The 18,592-nt window shown below is 52.4% G+C and overlaps 2 protein-coding genes across 6 annotated transcripts in view; one reads left to right on the top strand and one right to left on the bottom strand.

Moving 5' to 3' along the window:
- PPP2R5D (protein phosphatase 2 regulatory subunit B'delta) overlaps positions 1 to 8,784 on the bottom strand; it is a 28,676-nt gene extending 19,892 nt beyond the window's left edge. The window contains exons 1-3 of one of the 5 annotated variants that reach the window (XM_051792943.1): positions 8,679 to 8,784; positions 7,788 to 7,871; positions 962 to 1,169 (exon numbers count right to left, since the gene is read on the bottom strand). In XM_051792943.1, coding sequence (XP_051648903.1) covers positions 962 to 1,169; positions 7,788 to 7,871; positions 8,679 to 8,705 — 319 coding nt within the window. In that variant the 5' untranslated portion in view covers positions 8,706 to 8,784. Of the gene's footprint in view, positions 1 to 961; positions 1,170 to 4,529; positions 4,667 to 7,787; positions 7,872 to 7,970; positions 8,019 to 8,289; positions 8,481 to 8,678 lie in introns of those variants that run through there. The other 4 variants (XM_051792942.1, XM_051792940.1, XM_051792941.1 and 1 more) reach the window with 4 other exon arrangements.
- An 8,886-nt stretch (positions 8,785 to 17,670) lies between these two features.
- The window catches only part of ABHD12 (abhydrolase domain containing 12, lysophospholipase), a 37,688-nt gene continuing 36,766 nt past the window's right edge, over positions 17,671 to 18,592 (top strand). Inside the window, exon 1 of the mRNA XM_051792651.1 lies at positions 17,671 to 17,939. Within this exon, the coding sequence (XP_051648611.1) occupies positions 17,782 to 17,939 (158 nt within the window). The 5' untranslated portion in view covers positions 17,671 to 17,781. The remainder of the gene's footprint in view (positions 17,940 to 18,592) is intronic.

Consider the following 18,592-nt stretch of genomic DNA (forward strand, 5'->3'; position numbering starts at 1 on the left):
GACAATGGAGGCAGAGGGACTGCAAGGCCTCTGAAGCAACTATCCCATGAGAGGATCTCAAAGACAGTAGCAGTTTCTAATCTGATAAGCACTGATCTCTTCCCTGTGCAGGGTAGCCTGGAAAAGAAACTCAACTAGTTCCCATCACAGACCAGTAACACCCACGCTCTGAACTGCACAGACACAAAGGGAGCTGGACAGTGCACACTGTAGTCTAACCTTCCGCCCAGAGAGCAGTGCAGAAGAGAGGGGCCAAGGTGGCAGGGGTTCATACTCTTTTTTTATTCCATACGACTGGAAACTATGCACTGCCTTGGCCAATGACACAAACTTACCTCTTGCTTGCAGAATGCTACTGAGCTGCAAGGCAGCTGCCTTTCCTAAAAGGGCTGCCTGCGTCTGTGAGCCACATCAGCAATGGGTCTGGCTGAGTGACTGCTGAAAACACTTTCTTCTTGTCCACACTTAAATCATATTTAATTATGTTCACTAAGTGTCAATACCAAGTAATTGCCCTAAGGTGAAGAGCTTCAATAGCAGGGCTACAATTTGCAATGGAAACACAATGAGGAGGAGGCCTAGTCCTCCAACAGGAAGAGGTGGCTGTAGGAATCAAGGGCAGTCTGCATCAAGGTCTCTGCACTTCATCCTTTCCTGCATAATCTGCTGAAGAATCTGAAGCAGTCCTCAGTACATAAAATCACAAGGGTTTAAACAGTTCAAATGGGAAGGTAAGTACTGAAGTTTGCATTGAGAATCCTCTGATTTTTTTAGGCCATCCATCAATTCTCTACCTGCTGACAAGCCAAGCACTTTTCCCAGAATATCCCTGCTGCACTGCCCACAAGACTAGCCATACACTGTCAGAGTTGCTTTGGGAAGAGCCCTTACACCACCACACTCTGCCTGGAGAAGGCACAGCTTTGTCACACAGGTCACTCCCACCCCACAGCTTCTTTACCTTTAAGGGCTGGGAGTTTTTGCAGTTCCCGGTTTTTGCTCAGATTGAAGCGAGAAGAGCTGTGCCGGCGCTCCTTCTTCACAATCTGGGGTCCCCCTGAGTACTTGATTTTATTCAGCTGGGTTGGTGGGGGAGCGCTGTTACTGGGCCGCTTATTTGATGTTGGCTGCTGCTGTGGTTGCTGTGGCTGCTGCTGAGGCTGCTGGGCCTGACGAGAAACAAAAGAGTAAAACGACTCAGAAGTCTTTTACCTAAAGACTTCAAAAGCAATTAGACACCATCAGCATCTTCTTAGACTGAAGAAACTGGGCAGATTTTTCACTGTTGCACTTGCAATTAAGTGCACCTCACCGGTTCCTGCCAGCTCTAGGCAGGAACCAACCAGTTGGTTGCATCTGCACCAGATCTGCAAAGTAGGCAACAGTTTTACTCATATCTGTGAGGCACCACAAAGACACCATATCCTCTTGGCACAGCAAGTGCTATGGATATGGAAAGCAAAGTCACATCTTTCAACAGGTTACAGAAGTCTGTTGACAGAAGAAAAAAGCAGAAATAAAAACTTCCTGTGGTGCAAACAGAAATCTCAGTGTGCTGCTGTCTCCAATTACATCACTCTGTACAATTTACAGCAAGCAAGTATAGAAAACTAGCAATTTGCTTCTTTGTCCTTGCGCAGGAAAAAAGCAAAAAAAAAAAAACCTGGGGAAAAGCAAAGCATAGTACAGAGCAGACACAATGGCCCTGGAAAGGCAACAGTGAAGACCACTAAAATCATTGCTGCATCCATAGACCAGGAGCACCGAGTCTACGAACCACGTAGACTACGTACATACATACACACACAACCTTAGGTCGCAGGTTGTGAGCTCTCCCAATCGACCCTGGCTGCTCCATCCTCTCAAGCTGTCTCCACCTCACTGCTGTCTGAACTTCTGTGGATGTGCTTTTATCACATCGCCTCTTTTAGCCACACAAACTCTGTGCCTGCACTTTCCTCTCCCACTTCACGCTTGCTAAACTGCACTTCCAGAGGCACTTTCTCATTTTTAACACATGACCAGAAACTGAAGCTGGTGTTTGCTCAGTTCAGCTCTATTCTGACCTTGCTGAAGCTCTGCTGGTTCAAGTCCCACTTGGGTAATAATGACTCAATAACTGACCCTTTCATTTCACACTGACCCAGCCTGTGGAAAACTTAACAGAGGAGAGGGCAACATCTTGTCAGCAAGCCTATAGCAGAGGATTCAGCTGGAGACAGCACCCAGCCTACTGCACTGCTGGTACATGAAGCCAGGGATCTGCAGAATGAACCTGTTTAGGATACAACAGGGATAGCACAATGGATGGGGGGACAGAGGTGGGTGACATCTTTGGATATCACTTCCTTCTTCCCCCATAAACTCCCAACAGCCACATAGAGCACAGTGGTACATACACACATCTCCCCAGAACACCGACCAGCAGTACTTTGAGGGAGCGCATCAGCAGTGCAGGAGCTCACCAGAGCTCACCATTCTCCAGATGAGGTACGGCCAGTCTCTTCCTGTGAGGAGCAGCTGAGCTGCAGCTTACTCTGCACAGTCTGTTCTCTGAACTGGTTTCTAAAGAGGTGCAGCACAGCACTACAGTGCAAGAGCAAGAGTTACTGCACCTGCAGCATGTGGGAAGGCAGCAAGGTAGGAATAGGGAAAGCAGTCTACAAGGAGACGCTGCTCTACAGATTTGGATCTGTAGAGCAAGTGCAAAGACTCCCTGTGGAAAACAGCACCCAACACAAAACACCAATTGTTTTGCCAAGCCATTACTTTTTAAAGATAAATCAGAAATATTTTTGTTCTGGTCTAGCTCTGTTTGAAGGAAATCTTGAGTGGTTCTGTTTCAGGCTCAGCTCCAAGCCAAAGTGTGGGGGGACAACAAGATCTGAACTCTCTTCAATTTACATTTGATCTGACTCCTTTCATGGAGCAGCATTGTCCCATGATGAGAGGAGGGAGTGAGATGAGCTCTTGCTTTGTGATGAAAACAGCAGTGGCTGCCAAACAAAGCAGGCCTAGACTACAAACTGGAGATAACTTATCCTAAACAGTGTTCTCTCCTCAATTACGTCAGGACAAATCCTTGCTGGCAACCTTACAAGACTGAGAAGCTCATTCCTCACTCTGAATATTTGGTGAGCCACTCAGATGTTGTCCAGATGCCTTTGGGAAGGCTAGACCTCTACTCTACATCACTCTCCTTCCACAGAGAAGAAGGGCAAAACCCGAATGCTGAGCCATCACAGAGAAAAGATCATACAGAAACAGAAGATGCATTGGTGGCCTCACAGGTAACACTGAAGGAAGCAAGACACATGGGCCCTCCTAGCTGACAAGACATGCCTGTGCACTCCTCACCCACCCAGAAATGCCACAGGCAAATGTTCTGAACATGGCATGTGCACTGCATGTGAACAGGCTGGATCACGGGGCTAGAAAAGTCCTTGTCACTAGTCTTCAGTAATCTACAGTCTTCAACAGCTTGCATGAAGAGAGACAAAACACAGCTTCAGGTTTACCTGCTAATTATTTAAGAAACAGTCATACATGCACAAAAGTCACACAGCCAAGATTGCTAGAGAAAACCTAATGATTGGGGAGGTCAAATATACTCCTATGCTGCAATGCTTAGAGGGTTTAGGATGGATTGCTTCTATATGGACTTCCTGGTATCAAGTTGAATACCTGCTTTCAGGAGGTGCTTCCTGTGGCAGGCTTCCTGTCCTGCTGCCTTCAACACCTCCTACCTTGGTCACATGAATCAGAAGCAGCTTATTTTAATTTTCCTAACACTTTCTTCTTTGAAGTTTCCATCCCTGAAAACACAGCAGGCTGCTGAACCTGAAAGCTTTTCTCTTCGTGCACAGGTATCAACCTCACAGACTGTTTCCCCGACACCAACACCAGCTGACATGGCTGCAGGTGCACATCTACCTGATCAGGCTCAGCCCCTCCTGACAGGCAGGGCTCACACCACCACGGCAAAGCTGACAGCCTGGGAGACACTGTTTTGCAGCAGCTGTTACACTGCACATGCTGAAGTGACCAGAGAACTGCATAAAGTTGTTCACCCAAGTGTGGTGTGGCAGCCACACCTTTCCCACTGTGGTGGAGCAGCTACTTGTGCCAACAGGACAGGCCAGCCCCAACTCCCCCAAGCACAGGTTCCCTGGCTCCATAGCACTTCCTCCCCACTGATTCCCACCACCTCTCCCCCTTGCTAGGAACTTGTCTGCACAAGTCAGTGAGCCCCAGGCCCTAAGCTTGCTCTTCACCCCAGGCTCCCAGGGACAGATATCCTCTTCCCCCAGCCACCCTGAGCTGTGCAAGCTTTTCCTCTGCTTCCCCACCCATGCATGACCTCACCTCTGCAGGCACTCCTACTGCAGCTGGGTGCATAGCCACTCGGAAAGCCCTTCTGCCTCACTGGTCCCTTGAGCATCCCCTGCTTGCTAAGCTTCTCAGCCCAGATCTGCTCTCAGCTCCTCCTCCTCTGATGACTCTTTCCTTCCCATCCCTCAAGTCAGTACCTGCTCTCTTTGTCTGCTGTTACACAGCTTCCCTATTAAAATCACGCTCTCTGCCTCAGAAGTAACATCAGCACACTGTAACGCCTGTCTCTGAATAATGAACTCCAGGTACTGCAGTAACAAGCCCCATGGAGATATCTGCAAAACACGAAAATACAGCAGATCAGTGAAAAGGAGCACCCTCTCCCAGAGCTGCAAATCTCATCAGAGAGACTCCAAGCTGCCCTCGAGGCTGCAGAGCAACTCCTCTCTTTACTGCTGCTGCTGCTAATCCCTGCTCCCACTTCCAGGTCATTAACTCTCTTCCCCACCCAGCTGCCTCTCCCAGTCTTTCTGGCCAGGAGGAGTAACTCTTTCTCATCCTCTCATCCAATGCTACCTTGGTCTCTGACATTATTTCTTTTTTCTCTTTAAATAGCTATGTAGAAATTCTCTGCATTCATATATTCATCATGTTCCAGAGGGAATGAACTAAACAAATCTTTCATTTCCCACTCCTTGCTCTCGTGTTTTACTCCACTGTTTTACTCCTTATCTCTCCCTAAGCAAATTGCCCCCGCCAAAGCCAGGGCCTGGCAAAGCTCTGCTGGCTCTTCACATCAGATAGCTTCACCCCAAGATGAGCATCTAACCCTGTACTTAAAAGGGAACTCAAACACTTGCCTTCCCTTGTGGGGATGCGTCTGCTTTTGAACATATCTGCCCTTCCAGATCAGCTCCACTAAAAGCTCCTTCGCTGCAGAGAACAAAGCACTGCGCTTAGGGGTTTATGGACTGACTCCTGCCCTCTTTGTCTCCGTCCACAGAGATCCCCATAGGAGCTCCTCTTCCACTGTATTTGCTCAGATCTGTCAAAACAGAGCTGCTCTTCAGCAAGCTTTACTCATTCCACCAGCCAGACAACTTGCCTCCAAAACAAGTCACAACTTTCTGGTACCAGGATAAATTAAAGTTGAGTCCTCCCCTGCTCCATGGTGTGAGAAAGGAAAGCACATATAGGAAGAGAGCTGCCCAAGTGCCGCTCCCCCACCGCAAACCCATTAAGCATCTATTGAGGTACGAAGAAAAAGGAAAAATCTCTCTGGTGCACACAATTTTCACCCTAGAAAAGGCAACCAATCAACTGTAACTCCATAGATGAATTCACAGGGCATGAAACTCTCCCAATGGCAGCAGAGGTATCCAGGCTGGGCTCAGCCCATCAACCCCACTAGACAGTATCACTCCCAGCATTTCACAAGTCAAACCACCTCCTGCTTCTGACACAAGGAAGGAGTCTTGCTCCCAGCACATTACCTAATTCCTCACAGTCCCCCAGTGTGAAAGTCAAAATACCTTTCTGTGCTTCCTGAAGAGCAAGAAAATCGCATTCAAAGTGGTATACATTTCTTCATATCAAGCAAAGAGCGCTCTTCCATTCTGCAGCAGAGCAGTCCAGAGACAGACAGGAAAGCACCAAGAGAGAACAAACTTCACTGCAGAACCAACAGGGAAAGGGAGAAGAGACCTGTGGCCCTGCACACTGCAGAGGTGTCTCCTTTCTGCTCTGCTCTCTGTTCTTATGATCAAAGGAAACTCAGCTTTCCATCTTAAAGAAGGGCTGGATTATGTCTGGAGTATGAGGAAGTGGCTGGGTATGTTTTGTAGGAGGGGAGGTTAGACGCATCACTTCTAAGTTTCTTCTGCACCCAGGCAGACATTACATGCCATTTCAGGTCACAGAAGAAAGCTTGTACCCTGTGACATTCTTCTCTTCTTACTGCAACACTTGTAACCAGGAGAGCAGTGCCACAGTCCACTGCTGATTTGGACGGCACATCAGAGCACTCTGCTTTCATGGCTATCCATTACCCTTCCATTGCAAGACCCAGGCTTTCCTTCCTCTTTCCAGAGCTGTGAACTCAGCAAAGAGTGCCAAATAAATAAAAGGTAAGTCTGACCCCATGATGCCAACACAGGAGTTCTTTCAATTCCTTGGAGTCTTCAGGAATCTCTCCCAGCAAGCCGTTTTCAGCTATATACGCAAAATAAAATGGGCAGAGGCAAAGGCCAGGATGAAGGATCTACAAAACTTTGCTACCTGCTCCAAGGCAAACAAAGTCACATTCTGATTCCTTGCTGGCCACACGGCAGGTTAGGCATGAGCACAGCTTAGACCCTGAAACTGAGTGGCTAACAGTGAGGCTCTGCAACACAGATCTATGCTTCAAAGGAGACTCTAAAATCACATTATTTTGACTACAACCACACCACCGAACTACACATTTCTTCCTAGTCTTCATTAGCCTTACATGCCTCCTATGCCCAGTCCTCCAAATTACAAACGCAACATGTTCCAGACAAGACTTGAGCACACAGGCTTCTACAGATATAGAAGTGGAACAGCTTGCTTGCCAAACTGCAGTATTAAAAAAAAAAAAAACCAAACCACACATATACACATGCTTCCTTGGACATGCATACAACACTTTTCTGAGCCAGTCCTTAAACTCCACAACTGCACTAAGTGCCAGACAAATTCAAGACTACCAGAAAAGTTCCAGCATACACAAATTTCTACTAATTCTAAGCCCACCTTATCATAACATCATATTCTGCTAAGGCCATTCTAACACATCTAGCTTGGCAACATCAAAACTGAGAGTGACAGAGACTCTGTGCATCTGGGAATACAGACTGTGCCTTCTTGTGAGGAATGCTGTGCTCAGCAACATGGCTGTTATACCAAAGGAGAATCATTTAATCTGTAGCAATTTATCCTTTCAAGTGTTCCTATCCATAACTTCCTAATCTCACTCCTCCAGAAAATGCCTCAGAAGAACAGTTCCTTTTCTATTGCTTCTCAGTACTCTCCCACTCCGACACGAAGTGACAACAGTTTATTGCGCTTTGCTCCAACAGGAGCACGGCAGCTGCTCCCATCTGTCAGGCTTCCTCCTCCTTGATAACCGTGGCTTGTCTGTTTCTGCAGCCAACTCTGCCATGCCCTGCCCACCTCTGTGAGCAGCGCTCGCCCTCAGCTTCATGCCAAATCTCTTTTTCCAGGTCTGTAGGGTACGAGACTCATGTCTCTTCCATAGTCATTGTTCCCTTTGGGCCAACTTTCAAGGGGAACTAACTACCACCTTCTCTGATTTCTTAAGATCTTGGTGACGTGTTATCTGGAAGAACAGCTTGAAGTAGATAGAATGAAAGATTTCATTCCTCCCCAAAGATGAGCTGTACATGCACACTGCTGTACCGAAGGTACAGCCTTACCTCTTCTGAATTCTCTGCCCCACCATCCTTCCCGCTACTGCTGCTGCCAGGCTTTGTGGTGCTTTTGGTAGACTTCGGTGACTCCTGAAAGGATGAGAACATATTCAGAGAAAATTTCACCTTGTTCAGAGTTTTACCATCTCTCTGCAGAGTTCAGGTGTGCATTGACACAGACTACCCCACCTCCACCTCTGCAGTATGCCCCGTTTCAGGCATTTACTCCCAGCCCTCCTCTTCCGCTGGGAAAGGCACCCTGAACGGCTCCCCCGGTAGCGGACGCCTGGGGCGGAGGCCACGGACCCAATCACGGGAGCGCTGCTGGCACATCCCGTCCCGGTCACCGCAGGCTGACCCCGGCCGGGCACCTGCGGGTGACAGGGCCCCGCGCCCACCCAGCCCGGGCCAGCCCTTCACCGGGGCGCGGCCGCATCTGAGACACAAGGTGTCAGGGCACCCACAGCCTCGGCCCGGTCGCCCCGGGCGGCAGGATCCGGGCCCTCACCCCGCCAGCGAGCAGCGTAGCGGGGCCAGGACGAGGGTGCGGCCGTACCTCCCCCACCGGGAGCATCCCCGCTGCCCTCGGAGCGCGCGGGGCGGGGCGGGGCGGGCCGGGCCGGGCTCGTGGGGGACACCGGCGGCCGCCCCTCCCGCCTTCCCTCCCTTTCTCGCTCCGCCGGCCCGGCGCGCGCCCCCGCCGCCCTCCTGCGCCACCCGCCCCGCCCGCCGCGGGCGCGCGCCCCCGCCCCCTGCCGGCCGCAGCCCCGCGCGCGCCCCCGCCCGAGGGCCGCGCCAAGGGAAGGCCGCGGCGGGGAGGGGCGGCGGGAGCGAGCGGCCGGTCACCGCGCCGCGAGCAGGGGCTCCCCCGGCGCCGTCGCCGCTCCGGAACCGCACCTTCTCTTTCTTCAGCTTGTAGGGCATGGTGAGCGCTGCGCCCCAGCCGCTCCGCGCCCGCCGCCGCCGCCGCCGCCGCCGCCTGCGCCCGGGCCCGGCCGCAGCGCCCCGCTCCCATTGGGCCAGCCGCGCCGGCCTGCCTAGCAACAGCCGCCGCCGCCGCCGCGAGCCGCTGACGCAGGGAGGCCGAATTTTCTCATTGGCCACAAGGCGTGTGGGCGTCGGGCACGCCCCCGGAGGCGGGGCGGGGCGGGGCCGGCCGCGAGCGGCTCTTCCGGGGCAGCGGCGCCCGCCGAGCCAGGACACGGGCTGGGCTGGGCTGGGCTGGGCTGGGCTGGGCTCGGCTCGGCTCGGCTCGGCTCGGCTCGGCTCCCCTCCCCTCCCCTCCCCTCCCCTCCCCTCCCCTCCCCTCCCCTCCCCTCCCCTCCCCTCCCCTCCCCTCCCCTCCCCTTCCGCCCCTTCCCTCCCCTAGCGGTCTACCCGCGGGAGCGACTTCTGGGGCGTGCGAGCAGTAGCAGATCCCCACGGGACACTGTAGGCGCCCGGCCACGGCGGGGTGACGCCGAGCTGCCGCCCGGAGCTCCCAGATCCTCGCTGCAGGTGGTCCTGCGGGGAAGAGGAAGCCCAATAGCCTGAGCTGGCTCCAGGGGCTGCACCCCCCTTTGCGGGGTGGGTGCTTGTTGATAGTCCGAGGGGCAGCTTTGGGGAGGCTACTGGGGGATATAATGGGGTCAATGAAGCTGGTGGATGGATGGGTGGATCCAAGGATGGGTGGAAATGTGTGTGTGTAAGCACTGCGAGGCTCAGCACAGCCAGAGCTTTGCCCCTGCTGATAATGGAAAAGGCTGTTCCTGCATCATGGGTCCCAGGACACTTCCCTACTCACATGGGGCAGCTTGAACAGCTCATTGGCAGGTGGTCCTGCATCCTTACAGTAGGAGGATGGCCTCTAGCAGCCTGCACACATTTCCCTCAAGGTGATCAAGGTAGGGAAAAGCAGCCAGCTGGTAGCAAGCTGTCCTTGAGTTCATGGACCTGAACTCAATGATGATGTTTAGAGTGTCTAAGGTCAGTCCTTATTGTCCTTAAGGTAGTGGCTGTTGCCGTTGCAAGAGGTGCAAGAGCTCCCGTTCACTTTAGCCAAGCCAGTGGTAAGGATCTCATGGAAAGTGGCACATCAGTGGGGAGAGAAGCAGGGGACTGGGTGATGTCAGTGGTGCTTCAGCAGGAGCACAGTCTTTTCAGTCATCAGGTGAACAAACTTGACATGGCAGGTGAGGAAAAAAATTCCCTAAGACTGTTGTGAAAGTATCAGTCCACCATTTTATTATTAGCATGCTTATCAACTTCATTGACTTGACAGCCATTGGCACTCAACAGGTTCCCCAGGAGTAGAGCAAGGTCCTTGTTGTTGTTCCCTTCCTGTGTCATGCTCAAATGGCCCTGAGCACCAGCACAACTATCTGGGTGCTTGTGAGCAGGAAAGTGTGCCAGTGTGAGCAGGTAAAGGCCACTTGCTTGAAGAGTTCATGGCTATCACCATTCCCTCTCATCAGCTGTCACATGGAATTCTGGATTGGCTTTCCTTGGTCCTGAAGGAGCTCAGCTTCACCAAACTGGTATTTGGCCCCCGACTTTGTCCCCGTGGCAAGTGGCTGGTGTTTGGGCCTAATTTCCTGACCTTGCCAGCATTCTGCTGCCTCAGCTGCCCAGAAGCTGCCTTTTCCAGCAGGACCCCTGCACAAGCACATGAGCAATGAGACCTGCCCTCTGCCAGTCTCAGTTTTCCATCCTTCTCTTGATCGTGAAGGATGTGGTTGCCAGACCAGGGAGCATTGCAAAGAACAAAACTGTAGTTTTCCAAGCTTGCCCAAGAGCTCTTGGAAGGGATTTTACCAGAAAGCCCTTTGCTGGCTCAGCCCAGGACACCTGCAGGGTCCAGCCCCTGCAGCAAAACTGCAGTAAGTAAGCTTTGCATCCCCCCTGCCAGCTGGGGCTGCTGGCACAACTCCCCCCACACCCAGACTGGGAATTCCCTCCTAGTTGCCATCTCCATGGCAGCAGGTCAGTGACAAGGCAAGGGACTGTGATGGTTCCAGGATGTGGGATCCTCAGCCCAGAGTGGGCAATGTGAGGGCTTGTGCACTGAGGGCTTGCATCTGCTTCTGTGAGAGTGCTTAGCTGCTGTCCTCTCTCGCTGCCTGGGTAGTGCTCAGCTGGGGACTTTGGCTCTGCTGCTGCTCCAAGGGCTCTTCTAGGCCATTCCAGATATTTCAGGGGGCCAAACCCTGAGCAGGAGTAGAGGGAGCAGCCAGAGGAGGGCAAGGGTTGCTGGAGGATGGGAGGAGACAGAGGTCTGGGGGTGCCTGACTCCAGCTGGGGTCCCCCTAGCCTTGTTTGACCATCCCCCAAGCTGTGCCATCCACAGGCATGATGGAGGCACCCCTCCTTCCCCACAGACTGTGCTGGGGAAAATGGGCCTCCCACTAGGGCTGCTGCTAGCTCATGGTGTCTACTGGGAGGTATTTGAGGCTGCAGCATCCACTGTGGCACAAGGTGGCCACCAAGGTTGCCTCCAAAAAGAAGGCACTGGAGAAGACCTCAGGAAGTTCCTGCCCCATCGGATGCAGGCAGGGTGAACAAGTGGTATTGGCAGGGGGCAGTGGGAGGGGCTCCTGAGCATCATGAAGTGCTTCAGGGGAAGGGAGGTATTGAAGGGTCCCTGGGGCTTCAGGGGCTAAGGAGGGAAGTGGAAGCACCCTTTGGGGAGCGTCATGGGCAGCAGTGCTACTGGATGGTTCAGTGGGGCAGGGGCTTTTTTGGGTTCAAATGGTTGGGAGGCAATGGGCAGGGATTCAGAGCGGCAGAGAGCTATTGGAAGCTCCGGGTGGATGGCAGCCTCACTTTGTAGGGAGCTGCCAGGGGTTAGGGAAACAGTGGTGGAAAAAGGGGCAGGGGGTGCCAGGCAAAGGGAAGCCAGTGGAGGGCAGGGCTGTCCCACAAGCCCCTGCGTCCACGGGTCCCGAGGGGCTTGTGCCGCAAGTGCCTCATTACTCTGAACTAAAGCGTGGAGCCGGCTTCTACCTCCCCGTGGAGCCGGACCTTTCCGGGCACATCCCGCAGCGGGTGCTTGGCGGATCATGTTCCCCAGCCCAGGTACTGAAGGGCTTCCTAGAAGGCTCTCTTTATCTCCACATCACTGACTGTTGCACTGCACCCTTACTCTCCCTCCACACTTCTGCTTGCTCCACATCTCCCAGTCCAAGCTCTCCTCCTCCTAGAGGAGCCCTTGGCCCCTCATCTACTCACAGCTCCTTCCTCGGCCTCTGACCTTCCCTGCCCCACACCTGCCATCTGCCCCTGCCTGCCCACAGCACATGCTGCCTCCCCTCTGCAGGGACTTAAACCTGAAAAACATTCTCCTGGACAGTGAGGACAACATGAAGTCTCCAACATCTCCAGATTTTTCCAGAAGGGTGGTCCTGCAGGATGTCAGTGGGGAGTCTCTTGGGACCTCTGCACATCCAAAGCTGCCCACCAAGGCAGTGCTGAGCCAGACCTTCTACCAATCCTATGCTTATGCCTGTCCTGCGATCCTGCAGGAGAAGCCCCGTGACCTCTTCCTGGAAAACACATTGAGTGCTGAAATCATCCTCTGCACCTTGCTCCAGGACTACATATATTGTGATGCCACCAACATGTGGCATGTCCTGCACCAGACCCAGACGTCTCCTGTCTTCCCTCATAGGTAGTCCTTGCCGCAGACTGGGGCAAGTGGTAAGGGGGCTGGGAGCAGCTGGGGCGAGAGGCATTGGAGAGGCATTGGGGAGCATTGAGGGCATTGGGAGAGGGAGAGCAAAAGATGGAGGTCAGGGGAATGGGCTTTTGGGGGGCACCTAGGAAGCATCAAGGGGGAGCTAGGGCCATAGAAAGCTTTGAGGGCCATGGGAGGGGGCCAGAGGGCATTGGGAGGTTGTCTGGGGAGAGCTGGAGGGCACTGCAGGAGTTGTGGGGGCATTAGAGGAGCTAGGGGAGATTGAGGGCAGCTGGGGCACCAGGGGCCAGGGCCATTAGGGTAGGAGTGTGTAGGGGTCTCCCAGATGATGGGTTTCCCCCAGGCCCCACCTTGCTCCCTGTGTCCTCCCCCACCAGCACCTCTCAGCTGCTGAGCTGCTCCAGATCCACTGGGTCTCTTGGTTCCTGCTCCCAGAGCACCTGCCTTTAGGCACCTAGGCTGCCAAGCAACCATTTTGGTTTTGGAAGGGATTTTACCAGAAAGCCCTTTTGCAGTTTTGAGGCCCCCTCAACTTCAGGGGGCTGCTAATAAAAGCCTTGAACCTTCTCTCGCCTCCTGTTGTCCTGGCAACCCTCCCACAGAAAGCCCCTGCAAGAGACCTCGCCAAATCCATGGTGGCATCACCCTCCAGCCCACAAAGGAGCCTCCCCATCTGGGGACATCTCTCCATTCAAAGCTTTTGGCAATAAAGGCCAAAAAGTTTTGAGGCCATGGCTGGCCAGCTGCCATACCTCCAGCATGTACTGGTGGCTGAGGTTTACCTTCCCCATGAGCAGGACTTTGCATGTCCCTTTGTTTACTTCATGAGACTCATTTCTCCAGCCTGGGCAGTCACCTCTGAATAGCAACACAACCTTCTTGTGTATCAGTTGCTCCTCCCAGTTTCTGATCATCTGCAAACTCATTGAGCGTGCACTCTGACACATCATTCAGGTCCTTAATGAAGAGTAGTGATCCATGGAGCAAGTTGCCCAGAAAAACTGTGGGTGCTCCATCATTGGAAGTGTTCCAAGTCAGTCTGGACAAGGCTTAGAGCAACCAGATCAAGTGAAAGATGTTCCATGGCAGAGCAGTCAGACTAGATGATCTTAAGTCCTTGCCAACCCAAACCACTCTGAGATGCTGTGATTCTGCATCGACTCTTGAAATCCTGGAGATAAGCCACCAGACCTGCAGCATCTGGAGGAAGTTCACAGAAAACTCACATGAGTACAAAAGGATTTGAATTACATACCTCTATCCCATGACCGCCCATCACTGACCACTTCCACAGGTAGGAAAGATAGTCAGCATGGAGAAAACTGTGGAGAGACACCTTTTGGCCACCTTCAGACACACTGGTGAAGAATCACCCAAGCAGTCAGGTGAGTAGAAATGCTTCCCATATGCTTTACTTCTAACTGACAGTGCTGTACTCTAAAAACCTCCACTCATTTCAATACTGGACTTTCAGAAACTGGCTTAGGTACAGTGAAGGGTGAATCAGGAGAGCAGTAGAAGCACCCTAACTTTGCTCGGCTCAGGCCCTGCATGGCAGACTGGAGACAGCCACAGACTGAGTCTCTGTCCAGCTCTGCTGGCTTCAGTCAGCTCTGTTTACTGTCAACTAGGAAAATCAGCAGGTAGCAGACACAGGGTTGTGATGACTTGGGAACACCAACAAGTGACAACTCCTTGAGCCACTAAGAACATTACATGACAGACCCTTCCAAAGCTGGCTCTACCCTCAGTAGTGTGGATTCTCCTGCCTTCAGGAAGGATGCCTCCAGCATGGAAGGATGGCTCCACAGTCCCCTCCATCTGAACTCTCCTCTATATTGTCTAAGAAGGGGACAATTGGGTAAGTAGATGAAGAAGCCCATGGTATTGAGGAACAGAAAGCTGTCCTCCTAGCAGGCCTCTCTGCACTTCAGAAGGGATAGGCAAGGAAGGAGAAGGGGTGGAGCACAAGTCTGATGAGAAGCGGCTGAAGGAGCTGGAGGTGTTTAGCCTGGAGAAAAGGAGGCTCTCTACAGATACCTAAGAGGAGGTCGTAGTGAGGTGAGGGTTGGTCTCTTCTCTCAGGTAACAAGCAATTGGACAAGAGGAAAGAGCCTGAAGTGCCATTGTGCCAGAGGAGGTTTAGATTAGGAAAAATTCTTCACTGAAAGAGTGGTCAGGCATTGGAACAGGCTGCCCAGGAAAAGTGGTGGAGTCACTATCCTGGAGTGTTCAAAGAATGTCTAAATGTGGCACTTGGGTTTAGTGGTGAATGTAGCAGCACTAGGCTAACAGTTGGACTCAATGATCTTGGGGGTCTTTTCCAACCCTAATGATTGTATGATTCTACAGTTCAACGTCCTATAAATTACATACCAGCAGCACAGAGGACACTACACTAAAAAAAAAAAAGAATAAAAAAAAAAGTGGTGATTCCTGAATCTTATAAATTTGATATTATGGGAGAGACCAAACAAGCACTGTTTATACACCTACATAGTTAAGGAAGGGAAATGTTTAGATATGCTGAGAATAGCTTAAGGCCTCCAAAATAAATACTTGACTACTTTCTAGCACTGAGAAAAAGCCAACTGGTATAAAGACTCATGCCTTAGTTGTCTTCAGTAATAAACTTCACTTGGAGGCATCTGAGAGGATTTATGGTACCTGAGTATCCCCCTGTATCAAAGCCTGTGGAGCAGCTTCCTCACAGGACTACACTGACACTCCCAAGCAGCCCCACACAGCTTTTGCAGAGCCTGCTTTTGGAGTGACCACCACTCATGACATGTTGTCACCAGGCAAAGCTCCTAACAAATCCCCAGTTGCAGAATTTGGTCTTCCCAATGAGACACAGAAAACAAAAGAAAATCAGAGGGACAAGAACACTCTCCTTTGCTGTTCAAAGCATGCAACAGTACAACCTGTCCTTCCAAAAGCCTGGCTGAAAGTTTTAGCAACTGTGATCTGGTCAAGAGAAAATCTCTAAAATAACCCAAATTTTAGAAGAGGCTTCTAGAAACAGGACAAAGCACATACCAGCTCATTATGCAGTACTTTTTGCTAGCTATCCATAACCGTTGAGATAGTTGAGGCTTGTATTTTAACAATTGCCTCCTCTTTTTTGGTTTAGGGCCTTTTCTTTGCTCCTGGGATTAATTAATTCATGTATTTCTCTGGAATCTCAGTGTTTCATCAGGTATGGGATCACTCAGCAACAAGTCAAGGAAAATGGATGCAAGACAGGTGAGATCACTTGTCCAAAGAGCCATTTTCCAGAAGTTGCTTCACTGTTTCACTTCACAGGAATACAGAAGGTATCCCAAGGGGCCAACTCAGCAGCAGCAGTGGGACACAGAACACATGAGCATGGCTGTTTTCTGCAGAGCGCTGCTGTCCTATTTCTAACCCCAAAGGTAGAGATAGCTCAGTCACCAGCTAGTGCTGATACTGGAAGGGATGTTTTATTTTTATTTGCCACGACTGGTTTTGAATGATTTTTTACAAGGGTGAGTAGTGCTAGGACAAGGGTGAATGGCTTTAAACTGAAGGAGGGCAGGTTTAGATGTTAGGAAGCAATTCTTTACTATGAGAGTGGCAAGGCACTGCCACAGGTTGCCCAGGGCATCAGTGGTTGCCCCATCCCTGGAAGTGTTCAAGGCCAGACTGGATGGGGCTTTGAGTAACCTGGTCTAGTGGAAAGTGTCCCTGCCCATGGCAGCAGGGTTGGAACCGAATGATCTTTAAGGTCCCTTGCAACCCAAACCATTCTGTGATTCTACAAACGCAGGATCCCCACGTTGCCCATGAAAATTGGATTTGTTACCTGGTGTGCAACAAGCACATAATTACACACTTGAAAGGGATACCGATTATTTATTTCAGAGTTGTGCAAGCCTGTGTGCTCAGTGGTATTCCTCAAATCAAGCACACCAACTATGAAAACTTTTTACTACTTACAGATTTGGACAAAGAAATGAAGAGTTCATTGGCTACAAGTTACCTAGTTCTCTTATTAATTAGTATTCAATCTTCTATTGGTAATGATTGTCTTGCTTCTCATGCTGATAAGTCCACATGCTCAGTCTTTCTCTTCTTTTGGGTCAGTGAGTTTCTTGGGTCAGTGGTCTCCAAGTCGGTGGTTGCACTCTCCCCTGACAGAATTACCTTTTACCCAGTTGGAGCTGATTTCAGTACAATTGATCAGTTGGCTTTATTAGTTTCTTCCTTATCTTGGGAATTCTACCAGATGTCTTTGTGGCTTATAAATTCTGTGTCCACTACCAGCGGGCATCCATTTTCCAAAGCTTTGTTAACCTCCCCCTAGGTCTGAGATTGTTGAAGCGTGTCAAGCCCTCAACTTTAATAAGGCAATTAATTTGTTTTTCTAACATCTTAGAGCTTGCTTGTTAGCTGCCTATCTCTTTCATGGATTAAATCTCCTTTCTTGCTGATTAGGCTTGAAAGTATACAAATATCAAACATCAAAGAACATCCTTTCTTAACAAAATTTTTACATATTCCATATTTTGCAACACCCACACTGGTGGGGGAGCTCTGTAAGTTCCTTGCCTTGCCTATATACCTCTGTAGGCATAAAGCAGATGAGGACGTGCTTTCCAATGTGGTATGATACCCCCCCACCTTTCTGCTCCGAAAGCTACAGAGCAAATGGGAGTTGGAAATCACACCTGCAAGTTTGATGCTGCTGCCTTCCGTTTCGCAGAAAGTTTTAGAAGACAAAACAGTGGAAGGCGATGATCTCTGACAGTTCAGGGACCAAGGCTATGATTATCCGTGCCATCGCGGAGCTTCGTTCCTGCTCCCACTGCCGACCGTAACAACGGGGGCTACGGCTCGCTCTGCCTCGTTTCTCCGTGTCCAGGTGTGTACTGCCGCTTGACCCCGAGCCCTGGGCAGGGTCTCGCAGCCCCTCCAGACCCCTGCGGACCAAGTGTGGGGGGATCTTTCATTAGCAGACGCAAGCTCCCGCTGCGAGCAGTGCCGCCCCGCCCCGAGCGGCCTCAGGGGCAGCGGGGCCCCGCCCCGGCCGACAACGAAATGGCGGCGGGCGCTTTTGCCCGCAGTAGAGATGGCGCCGCGCTCGCTCCGAGGTGCTGGCAGGCGAGCCCGCGCCGGAGGCGGGGATTGGCGGGGCCGCCGGTGGGGCGTGGCTCGGGGCGCGGCCGGAGGCGGGGATTGGCGGGGTCGCCGGCGGGGCGTGGCGCGGGGCGTGGCCGCAGGGCCAGGCTGGGCGCGCGGCGCGTGTGCGCGGCCCCGCTCCGCTCCCGCCGTCTCCGTCGCCCCGGCTGCCGCCCCCGCCCCGGCATGAGGAAACGCAACGAGTCGGTCACGGTGGAGCATGAGCGCGCCGCCGCCGCCGCCGCTGCTGCTGTGCCCGGGCCCCTCGACAAGGGCTGCAGCCTAAGGCACAGCCTGCGCCTGCCTGCCGCCGCCGCCGAGGGCATGAAGCGACCGCTGGGCAGGTGAGTGCCGCCGCCGCCGCGGTCCGTCCGCCGGGCTTTGTTATCCTCGCGTCACCGTCTGCCCGCTGCCGGCGGGCGCACCGGGAACCTGCCGGGGAGCGGGGCCGCAGCGGGGCTGTGTTTTGCGAAGAGAGTGAAAGGGCTACTGCCTCCCGCCCTCCTGGCCGAGGGGCCCTGCCTGGCGGACAGGTACACGGGCGATCAGGAGTCCCCCACCTCGGTCCGCCTTCCCTGACTGTCGTGTGCCAGGGGAGCAGGTGTCGGCCCCCCGATGCCTTCCAGTTCTCGGTGCAAAGAACTGATCAGAGAGTGGGGCGGCAGCGGGACCTGCGGACCCAGCCCTAGCCAGCAAAGGATGGAAGGGTTTAGTGTTCATACCCGAGCGCTGCTTCGTCCGGCCCCCTTCGGTACAGGCGGTCGTTTTCCTGAGAAAATAGCTACTGAATCCTCTCCCATCAGAGAGCGTATGTGGAACAGCAGGGCCCTGCAGGTAGGATGTCTGTGTTTTTGGAAGAAGCTGGTGGCTGTCAAAGTGATCTCTTTCCTATAAATGAGTCAGATTTAGAGGTCCGTAGGAAAAGCTTATATGGGTGACACCGTTAAAAAGAGTGGCTTTTTGCTAGCTGTGTTAACGTTTTAAACGTTTTATACGT

This window comes from Manacus candei, unplaced genomic scaffold (assembly GCF_025592945.1).
Source record: "Manacus candei isolate 608988 ecotype Guabito, Panama unplaced genomic scaffold, ASM2559294v1 h1tg000035l, whole genome shotgun sequence".
Taxonomy (NCBI): domain Eukaryota; kingdom Metazoa; phylum Chordata; class Aves; order Passeriformes; family Pipridae; genus Manacus; species Manacus candei.